Source organism: Gadus morhua, chromosome 17 (assembly GCF_902167405.1).
Source record: "Gadus morhua chromosome 17, gadMor3.0, whole genome shotgun sequence".
NCBI lineage: Eukaryota > Metazoa > Chordata > Actinopteri > Gadiformes > Gadidae > Gadus > Gadus morhua.
In genome coordinates this window covers 18,508,158-18,519,617 of record NC_044064.1, presented here as the reverse complement: position 1 = coordinate 18,519,617, position 11,460 = coordinate 18,508,158, and the positions used below count along the sequence as shown (strand labels likewise).

Genomic DNA, 11,460 nt, shown 5'->3' with positions numbered 1-11,460 from the left:
TTATTTTTGTCATTCAAGTTGTATCTGTAAATCATCGTTAATTGTGGCAGGCGTCTCCTCGCGGAGAGTGAGGAAACTAAACCCGGAGTGAGTTAACTGCCACGGCGTTCTGTTCTAGAAGATTGCTGTCACTGAGCAGAACCCACACGCTACAGCCGCCAGACAGAAATACAAGCAACACACGCTCATCCTGAATACACAACCAAGAGATCCATCAGAAGACGGATAAGAACATTGCGGATGTATAAGGCTAAAACAGAGCTACCAAAATCAACAGGTGAAAAAAACAAAAAAAAGTGTGCGTGTGTATGCGTGTTTGGGGACCCACTCCTCCTCGTAGTGAACAGGGCTGTAAACCAATCACATCTTAATCAAGTAGACGTTCGTCAAGGCCGGCTGTATTTCACATACTGACCACTAGGGGGACAGTGACCTCGATGTTCCTCAATGCATACACACTCTGGCGCTCGTTCAACACATGGACTCATGCAAATCAACACGTGTTTACGCTAACAGCAGGGACACAAACACTCTGTGGGGTTGCTATGTTTAGAACGGCACATCGTGCTATCACTGTGTATGGGGGGGGGGGGGGGGGTGGTGAAGAATAAACTGGAACAGAATCCATCTGTAATTTAGATGCAAGGGGCAAGTATAAACAACTGACAGGATGTAGACAGGGTGGGCTAGTGTGTGCACTATGAGTTGCCAGACACAGAACCGTTTATGTGAACTTGTGCATTTTGGCAAGAGGTGAAACAGCGAACCATCTCCTCTGTGAACATACCTTCATTGAGCTGACACGGTTGTGTTCCAGGGTGAGGACCTCCTTGAAGACCGCTGAGGTTGTGGGGAGCTCTCCCAGTCTGGTTCTCTGTTAGGCTCCTCAAACGTTTCTGATCATTTTCACATGAATGGGCTAACGGTTCTCTTTGGCGTATTCTGACTCACCAGATGTGAACCAGGCCTGACGGGAACACAGGGCAACGCATACTAACTGCTATTTTTGTACTATTATACTTCCAGACAGTTTACACAGTTCAGAAGATCTTCAATTATAGTTGTGCTTGTTGGTCAATGCAGTGCACTATTTTAAGCACATGCTAAGCAGCCCGACATTCAAGACCAACAGATGTATACCCACCCACCCACAACACACCGATTATGTTTCCTTCCAATTAGCCTTCTAGTCGCAATATTACTCTACAATAAACGATGATCTTATTGAACCAAGAAGGACATTTAAAAAAATGTCCAACATACAGAAGTGAGCCCAACCATGTCACACATATTATCACAAACAAATCACATTTAAATAAATGTTTAAATTCTTTAAATTAAACAAATGTATCATCTGAGACATGAGAATATTTATTCACCAGGCGTAAACATAAACAAAGAACACAAGGGCAACAGATGGTCCAATCAATTGCCCCCCGTGTGGCCCTCAAGAGGTCCTCAACCACAACCTCCACCTAGCGCAAGCTGTGGGAACACTGGGAGTTCTTAAGTGCTAAGAACAGGACGTTTAATGGATGAATAATGCATACACATTATGTGATGAAGAGTGTCGGCACACGCAACCACGGCAGAGCGTCTTAAAGGATCCACACTCAGGTCTGGTCTGGTTCACCTCCTGCTCACAGCCTTGAAAGCAGTTGCTAAGGGGGCCACCAAGAGGGGCCCCTCACCTCGCCAAGTGGGCCACCACCCCCTCCACAACCTAGTGGTGCTGGTGGTGGTGGTGGTGGTGGTGGATCAAGAGAAGAAGGCGCTAAAGCTTTGTCAGTTCTCCAGGAAGGCCACGTAGTCGGTCAGCCGGGCAAGCTGCTGCTCGTTGGGAACCAGCGATACAGGGGGAGGGTCTGCAGGAGGAAGAGAGGAGGAGGAGGATGAGAGAGAGAGAGCCAGAAGCTCTCCGACATCGTGTCGTAGCTCCCGCTGATCAGTGCTGCCCTCCCGGCCGGTGGGCAGCACTGATCCGTGTATGTTAATTTCATCTGCCTCCTTAACATGTGAATTAAACTTGGTGCTGTGTTGCATTAATGTGTTGTCATATTGTGATATATACACAGCATGTTCTATTGCGACACGGACACCATGTTGACTTCCGCCCAGAAGAAAAATGTATTGTAGAGAGTGAGGGTAGCCCCTGTATTCAGAACCAGGTCGAGGAGCCGTCTCCCCTCAGGCTGGTTCAGAGACACACAGTGAAGCTCCTCCGCTCCGTTCTGTTGATTGTGTTGCCGTGTATGTACGCGGCAGATGCCTGGACAACAAGGTGGACTGATTACAGAGGTCCGACCGCAGGTCTCCCACCTATCCAGCCCTCTTATGTTTGCGCGAGTAAATAAATCTTTCTCTTTATCCTACGAGGTGGATGGATGGACGTTCTGCACACTGCACTATCAGAGGGTATGGGGGGGAGAAAGAGGGAGAGATGGATCGAGCTGAAGGAAGAGAGGGGATTCCAACTGATGGAAAAAACCCGGTACGAGCCCGGTGGGCGGGGGTGATGACAGCAAATTGATGAGGGGGAAGAGGATGGGTTCAGATCCAATCCCCCCCTAAAAAAGTGGAGGATAAAAAGTTTCCAGATGAAAACTTAGAAAAGCGAATGAGTCAGTCACGAGGGAAAAAAACATTCCCAAGCTGGACATCCCGAGGTGGGTGTCAGCGAACCGAGCCAGACAAAGACAGAGGTCCAATGCCGGGGCCACATCTGGTGCAAAGAACAGGAGGGTATGGAGAAGAAGAGCAACAGTGCCACCTACCTGGCTTCTGGGGCATTACCATCCTGGTGTTGGGGTCGGCCTGCCAACCCTGGCTCACCACGCCTGCAATGGAGCGGACACACGCAAAACACTGTTACTAGTAACACTAATCAGGGATATTGTAGAAAAGGTTCCGTCTTCAAAGCCTCCATGTAGGCATCTATGAGCAAGATTCCCTTCCCTGCTCAAACCTGGATTTTGTGTATTTCAAAAGGTGGTAGTCAAGTACTATAAAATATAAAAAAATCTAACTTACTGAACACCTCAGTTATGAATGAACACATAATGCAGTTGTGTAGAAAATAACATTGTCTAGAAAATAACACCAAATCAATGCTACGACTCATGCAGTCATAGCTTCTCCATAAGTTGTAGCATGTTTCAGACGTACCCTTCACGGCTTCATCCACTGAGTATCCCACGAAGGCGGCGAAGTCCTGAGCTGCTATGGAGGTGTAGGCCTGGGCCACCAGGCCGTACGCCCGCTGACGCGTACCCTCTGGAGGCACAAGCACACTGCATGAGGTGCATGGGAAACACATAACACATGCATAGGCTGCCCTCCAAACCACTAAATAATTATTTTAACTTGTGGTACATACTGCAGCTACCCTTACGATGTACTACTGTTGCACACAGTATGCATACACTTTGGACGGACCACAGATGTTTTCAGCGATCAGCATCACTAGTTCCACCCATCGACATTCGTGAGCTCCCCTGACCTATCCCTGAATTATTTGTGGCATGTGATAAATCCTTTTTGATAAAAGCTATAATAAAACCAGAAATTATTGCATATCAATTAAGGTAAGTAATTAACATAAATCGTATTTTATAATCTTTTTTGAAAACTTTTTGAATCTACATTGCGTGAACCAGGCGGTGAATATGATTCACAAAGAGAAGTCTTGGAAGACAAATACGAAGGATTGTGGATGTTGATCGAAGTAGCTATGAAAGGCATTCAGGGTATTGGCCAATTATACAAATCCCGTCACTTTCCTACTGTCCCAACTGCTTACCAGGTCCATGACACTAAGGTCCCTATTCTACACACAGCTTGTCCCACAGCCAGCGGCCTGTAGAGCGAGCAGAGCTGTGGAGACGCTAGCGACTGTATCTGCCTCCTCCTGTCAGCGGCCCCGCCCCGCCATCTAAAACACCCTCCTGCTGTGATACCGCAGCGCCTGCTGATGAACGCACGGAAACCCGCCGACCTGCTCCGACTGTGACCATGTAGGAAAACCACTCCGCCCCCTCGGGCTTCGGCCTTCCCCCGTTTCATAGCCTAGCAACTGCTTGGGGGTGTGTGTGTGTGTGTGTGTGTGTGTGTGTGTGTGTGTGTGTGTGTGTGTGTGTGTGTGTGTGTGTGTGTGTGTGTGTGTGTGTGTTGCAGAGGAAGCAGCAGTAACAATAACAAGTGTGGGCGATGAGGGAAGGCAGCTGCCTCAGAAGGCCAAAGAATTTGTTCCAAGAACCCCCCCCCCGCCACACAGCCCACTTTTGGCAACATACTACCGCCACCACCGAACCCTTTTCCATGGTAGAGCGTTGAGTTTGGGGGGTTAGGTCATTTTTGAAAGAGAACATACCCACTCCATGGTGAGTAATAACAAATGGCAGCAGCAGATAACTAGAGGTCATCAAGGTTGGCCTTTATGTTTCCACTGAATGTGGTTCTGTAGGGTGTGCCGTGTTATCTGGAGGGAAGGGGCAAACATGGGAGACACCGAGGTTGATGCCATCACACAACTTTCCTTTTGTACTACTTAACGTGAGCGATTTGTAAAATGACCTCATTACAGCAACAGCAGCTGTACAGAGGCGCGAGTATGGCCCCCCATCTGATTTCAACAGGCGTGCATCAGCAGCTTTCCATCCAAACCAGGCCAAGCAGGTCACCTTAAGAGTGGTTGGGGGAGGGGTTGGATCTTTTTATGTCCACAGTCAAGCGTGTATTTATACCACCGACTTCTTGACCCATCGGGGTGCTGTTCAAAGATGACTCGTATTGGGGAGCATGGATAGACATGCCTGGCCCACCACCACCACCTCCGCCTCCTCCTCCACCCCACCAGGCCCCAGATGGGAAGAAGCTGCTGAGCAAGTTGGTGTGCGACGATTGGGGAGGGGTGCGGGCTTGGGGGTGGGATTATGGTCGGAAACAGGACCCAGCCTGCCCTTCAGTGGAGGGCTATTTCAGGGCTATCGTTTTCTCACCATCTCGCTTTTAAAAATAGTCCCATCCCACCACCTCACTGTGCTTCACAAGCAAAGGCAACAGCCAGGCTCTCGCCTTTGTGTTTGTTTTGTTTGTTTTAAAACCCATCTCTTGCTAAGAGAGATCAAAAGCTATCAGGGAGAACCTCTGTTAGTCCAAGAGAAAGAGATCAGAATCACTTCTCGACGATAACCTCTTTGCATTGTATATTCGATCGCATCAATGATAAAATCAGTGTAAGCCAAAGGGAAGACCAGGACACAGTTTCTACTTTATATTAGGTTTATTTTCAGCTCTCAGGTGGATTCTTATCCTGGTACATGCATTTACTGCAAACAATTATGTGGAAAATTATGAAACATAAAGCAGATGCATTCAAACAGCATGAGAGTGAAACTACTATTCATGTTAACTACACATTATGAAGATGCACAATGTAAACAAAATGTACGAACTAACACACAAAATCATGTTGAGGAATATCAGTATAAATGTGTTGTAGTAGTATAAAAGTATAAAAATGAGAAAACAGCAGTAAAACAATACGATTGCGCTCACATTTGACTTAACATATCGGTTAACCAATGCCAAAAATAACAACCAACAGACTTTCCTGCACCATCTCCTATTGCAACTGGAGTCCCTGCCATAACATTGAGGTCAAGAAACCTGCAAAATCACATTCGTTATTCAAAAGTCCATCACTAAATACGCCCTACTCCTCCTCCTCTGCATCCTCAAACTCATCCTCCTCAGGCAGTCCGAAGTCCATCTTAGAGAGGACCGCCTCCACGTGTTCCGTGGACAGGGTAAAGTGGTCCATCTTCTCAAACCCTGGCTCAGGCCTCTCCTCGCCCAGGGAGCCCTTGGCCGCGTCCTTGGTCCGCAATATGAGGCCCTTGGAGGCCAGGAGGAACTCGGCGGCGCCGCCCTGCTCCAGGGCCCTCACGGCGGTGTCCGTGAGCTCCGAGCTGGCCAGCAGCCGCTCGCCGTAGCGCTGGGCCAGGGCCCTCAGGGCCGCCACCTTCTGGTCCTGCTCTGTCCCGATCTGCTCCAGCATCAGGCCCTTGCGTTCCTCCAGCACGGCATAGAGCAGGTCGAAGTGCTCGGCCAGGCCCTGCTTGGCACGCTGGGAGTTCTCCTGCACGGCCCGGCAGGAGTCCTCCATCTGGTGGAGCAGGGCCTGCAGACGCCCGTTGCTGGAGACCAGCGTGTCGATGGCGTTGCTGAGCTCAGCCTTCTGGGTCTGGTAGACGCTGGACAGCGGCGACACCTCGCAGTCCTTGTGCTGGCCGAACACCTTGCACATGGAGCAGGTTGGCACCTGGCAGGTGATGCAGTAGATGTTGATCCTCTCGTCCTCGTGCTCCTGACACAGGGGCTCCTTGGACTCCTTGGGCTTCAGGGACGGCTCCGGGTTCCCGCTGCCGCCGGTGTTGCTGCCCTCCTGCTGCTGCTTGTAGATGTCGATGATGTTCTCCACTAGGAGGTTGCGTTGGAGTCCGTGCACGCCGTGGCGGTCCAGCACCACCTCGAAGCGGCAGGTGGGGCAGCGGAAGACGCCACCGGAGAAGCGGTAGGGGTTGCGCGAGTCATAAAGATCGCTGGCACAACTACGGCACAGGTTGTGCTGGCAAGGCAGGATGACTACCGGCTTGGTGAACATTTCCAAGCAAATGGGGCAGCTAAGCTGCTTCTCAAGGCTCTCCATGGGGCTGGGGGGACGGACCACCGACCCAGTCCTCTGGACATCCATGACTGAAATGCTGAAAGGACTCTTCCTTGCACCACGTCCCGATAAAAGATACTTCTTTCTTTCTTCGGTGGTTCTACGAATATCTGTTCAGCAGCAAAAAGGTCTCGTCTCCTTGCCCTCCAGTAGAGAGTGGAAGGCGGGTAGAGATTAATGCTGTGTTGCGGTCACTCTCAACGTGCTTGCTTAGGGTTCTGGCTAGGAGCTAGCAGCTACCACGTCCTTTATAGTGACCCTGCAGAGGCAGTGACACCCGACACTTCCAGACCAGGGCACACATTCCTCCCGGCCGCCTGGCCAGGGATCTTTTCGGGGAAACCTGGCCCCTGCTGGTGTCACATGTTACAGCGCTGCGCCATGTCGGCTGACCCAGTGATGAAGCTCACTGGGTGAGCATAAGTCGAGACTCTGGAGCGATAAACAAGGTCTGCGTGACCAGCGTGTCCATGATGCAGCGACCCCCCAGGGAATGTTGACCAGTGGATAAACACGGCCGCACACCCGTGCCTTGCTGTTGCTGTTGTTGTTGAGTTTCAACACTGATATTTTGTAACGTAATAAAACGCTTTCTTGTCGAACCTACAAATGTCTTCATCTATTTATAGCGGAACTATTCCAATATAACCTTCAATGTATTGCTAAGTACGAAAACTCTGATATTGTTTTTTTTTAGTTTACATAATCAAAACAAAAGAAAGTATTAAATGCTTTTTACGTTTTTTAATAATTGTAAACACAATCAAAAATCCCTTTTAAATTTAAGATCAGACATGTCTATTGATAATGTGTACCATATTGTGTTTAATTTCGGGATGTGGTTATTTAGAACAACTTTTTGAAGACTTTGGGAAATGTTCACTGTACAGATAAAAAAAAATTACCTACACCGACATTTTGGGTCCAAGAGGCAAAAAGGGTCAGCATGCCAAATAAGGCATGTACACCATGCTTCTGAATCTGTTATGCATCGGGGTGGTGGGGGTAATTTAACCTTTAACTTTGACCGTGAATTACAGCGCCCCCTATTGGCGGAATGGTACCAAATTCTCAGAAGCCCTGCTCCTACAAATAGGGTGAAGAGATTTCAAAACTTGAATAAAATATATAATTCCAACAAAAATAGTTATCCAGATACACTGTGAAAAGGGTGCCATGCACTTGAGGTTGGCACCCTAATGATATGAAATAAATGTTCTAGGGTTCTCCCCAGGTTTTCTTACCTATGGTGTCGCTCCCACTGCTCAATTGCATCCATATAGTTTACGATAAGGGGGGGTATATGATTTTAGAAGGATCTTTATAATGAACATATTTAGCAGCTATTTCAATGTTTAAATTAGGCTAAATATACAGAAAAGCTTTACCTACTAATGATAACTTCGATAAATATATCGAAAACCTGTGTAGAACAAACAGTGATGTTGTTCCTCTTATGGCGATCCATCCCCCAGTCCATCCAACAGTGCCAGTGAGATCTATCTGCGTGTGATAAGCGCTAGTCGTGCCACGTGTGATAATCAGAGGTAGGCCTATTCTCATACTGTGGAACTTGTGTGTCTTTGGAAACCTTTGGGCTGCACTGAAGCTCCCCCAGAGCCGAGTCGGACTCTGACCGACGTCCACGCAGAAATCCAACGTGATATTGAAGCTTTTTGTGTTATCGAAATACTGTAGAAATTACAACGAAAAACGATCAGTTGATAAAAACATGAAAACGCATCGCAAGTCTTTTTGTTGATTATTCAAAGCTTGAATTTATGTATTCGGGCCAGACATACAATATACAAGAGTAATTAATATTATTATTCAAAGTTAGTAATTGTTAAAATAATCTAGATTTTGTTCAAGGGGACTTTGGTTCAAGTGAGTCAATGGGTTTCGCATGCAACTAATTTGTACTTTTTAATAGACCAAAACATTTATTCAATACTATTTCAAAGTAATGAATTCTTTAACTAGAATGAATGTGAATGTATGAAGTAAAAATCAATAACTGCTGTAAAAACATACACTATACCCTGTTTGATTAAAGTCAACCAGGCTTTGGAGCCTGACGTCTGCTGGTCAGTGGTCATAAAGTCAAACCAATACCCCAGCGCTGGACGATACGATATCAAAAGTGGATATGATACTTTATATTGATAGATTATCATCAAGATAATTAATCATAATAATGTTTAATTTACAGTTGTAAGAGTATTCTCAATAAGTAGCCAGAAGGTAATAATTATGTTTATGTAATATAATATTTATTTATTAGCAGAACTAAAAGGTGATAAACATTCAACAGAACCAACATGGCTTTACTTAAACACTGAATAATTAAAAGAATATGCAAAGAACTGCTGTGATCCCCATCACATCAAACACCTTGTTTCAAATGTCTCTCAAACATTTAGAGGAAGTATACTGAACATTGTATAATAAGATAACAAAGATGAAAACAACTGCTGAAGAGCTGAGGGAATAATGTTCGGGGAAACATATTTTCACACAGGCCATGGCCCTCATTCGCTCGCTTGCGCCTGTTTTTCAACCGTGCGTATAGGCATCATATCTTTAGCTATAAAGATTATAATTGCGACTGCGTTACTTTATACTATTTATAGCTTCAATATATTTTTTTGTATGGGGTAATGGCTGTAAAAGCTAATACTTTGGTCAGCCGCGGTGTAGTTTGTGTGTATTGACAGTCAGTTGTTGATGGTGTACCTCTCAGGGACTCCATGACTGGAAGGATGTTTTCTGACCACTGGAAGGCAGCGATGGCCGTGTAGACGCCGGGGAAGTCTCGCTGCCAAATCCTCTGACCGACGGCCCACATAGCTGCTAGCTCAGGGTTTGCCTGTTTACAAGAGGAACGCAACATTAAAACTCATCAAATGAGCTTAGGCTTACATTTAGGTAACATAGGTAACACCAAATTGGCCGTTTCACTCCCACTCAAACAAATCCCAAAATAATTAATACAGATCCTTCCACCAGTTAGTCCCAACTACTATATATTTATTTTGACATAAAACATGATATAACATATCCCATTTGCAACAGACTTTCATTTCAATTTGGTAAATTCATGTGTTCAGCTGACCAAATCGCAAATAACCAAAAATAACCAAACAGTACTAGTAAACTACAAGTGTGATATAAGAAAGCAATTTTCAGTTAGAAATAGTGAGTTCCACATTGGAATTAAAATGGAAATATTTTTTTGGGGGGAATTTAATATTTGAAATGTTTCAATAATCATTAGCCGTGTATTTTGGGATAGATTATCCAGGTTGAATCGGTCTTACCGACTTAATGACCTGTGGTATCCTCTTCCAGAGGTATCTGGCATTGTTCCTAAGAGAAAACAACCAACGTTAATTAAGGCACCTGCTAAGATGCTACTCTTCATCTAATCCATAACTATAATGTCTACTCACATGTCGTTATGCAGTAAATAGAGGGACAGCAACTGAGCGTACACTTGAGGTGTTGCTATGCCCCCCGGAGCCTGTTAAGATATTGATGGAAAGATTATATCATTAATCCCAATAGGAAAATGTAAGTGTTGTAGCACCAATTCACATAAACGACAAAGAAGAACACACCTAACTGACAAAAACACCAAGAATGAACTAGGCAAAAATATAGACCACAGATTTAGAAAGTATTTATATTATAAATTGAAAAACTACTATCTTAGATCAAAATAGAGTAATTATAGAATATATGCTTCTGGGCAAGATATTTCCATCTATGTGCAAATGAAAGATGAATAAATAAAGGAGGAATCTCCTCTACTGGCACAGAGGGGATTATTATAGGGTCTATTGCTGTAGGAATTACCTCTAGTAACCTTACTGCAGCGAACTGAGGAGCCTCTGACTGAAGACTTCGTTCTCAATACGTTTGTGAGCAGCTTGTATAACAGTAAGGTGTGTTATCATACCTAAGGAAAGGTTGTAACAGTCAGGCGAATTATCAAAAAATAGAAAAGGTGTGCTGGAATGATAGCACACCTTACGGTTACAACCTGTACTTATTGTATGATCACACACACCATACTGTTAAAACCTGTCCTTAATGTATGATAACCAACCTTAATGTCACAACTTGTCCTTGTAGTTTGATAGCACACCGTACTGTTACAACCTGTCCTTACTGTTTAAGTTATCATCACATTAGGCTAACGTTAGCCGGTTTTATCGTAGCCATTTAGTCCACTGTGGCTAGGTATACACCGTTTTAACGGCTGTATTAACAGATAAATTGTTGAAACCCGGAAGAGAAACTCACCTCAAGCTCTTGAGTTTCACACTGCTCCAATAGTTTATCGTAGTTTTCCTCCATAATCACCGCAGCAGGCATGATGACGCCTAGCTTAGCTTAGTTGAGCTTTACTGTTGTGCTCCGCTCTCTTCCTCGTTGGTGGGACAGGAAGGTGAGGTTAGAGCGCGTTTCTGTGGTGCAACCCCCTACTGGCCACACCACGCGATCAGAGCGTGTTTTCTGCTCTCTTCTTCCCCCCCACTACAAACATGGCCTCTTTCCCATTTTCCATATCTCTTGCAAAATGAAACACTGCACTCAAATCCATGTTCTCTCTCCTCAAAACAGATTCTTTCCCCAAAAAAAGACCATCAAAATACTGTTTTTATATGTTTTGGCTTCATGAGGTAATGCTACATATGCCAATGTATAAAATTGTGTAGATTGTTTTT

At 45.4% G+C, this 11,460-nt stretch overlaps 2 protein-coding genes across 3 annotated transcripts; both read right to left on the bottom strand.

Annotated features, from left to right (window-relative positions):
* Positions 1-1,350: 1,350 nt before the first annotated feature.
* cops8 (COP9 signalosome subunit 8) lies at positions 1,351-11,210 on the bottom strand. Of its 2 annotated transcripts, XM_030338460.1 has the most exons (7): positions 11,036-11,210; positions 10,180-10,250; positions 10,048-10,096; positions 9,464-9,596; positions 3,166-3,273; positions 2,775-2,837; positions 1,351-1,865 (listed from the first exon to the last, which is right to left on the bottom strand). In XM_030338460.1, exons 1-7 carry the CDS (start codon positions 11,105-11,107, stop codon positions 1,786-1,788), a joined length of 576 nt encoding a protein of 191 aa, XP_030194320.1. In that variant the 5' UTR covers positions 11,108-11,210; the 3' UTR covers positions 1,351-1,785. The 2 variants fall into 2 exon arrangements, with proteins under 2 accessions (XP_030194320.1, XP_030194321.1); XM_030338461.1 differs by lacking the exons at positions 10,048-10,096; positions 10,180-10,250 and having other exon boundaries at positions 11,036-11,193.
* LOC115529619 (E3 ubiquitin-protein ligase TRIM63) lies at positions 5,263-9,457 on the bottom strand. The gene has a single exon (XM_075074167.1). The coding sequence runs from the start codon at positions 6,752-6,754 to the stop codon at positions 5,714-5,716; it is 1,041 nt and encodes a 346-aa protein (XP_074930268.1). The 5' UTR covers positions 6,755-9,457; the 3' UTR covers positions 5,263-5,713.
* Positions 11,211-11,460: the final 250 nt, after the last annotated feature.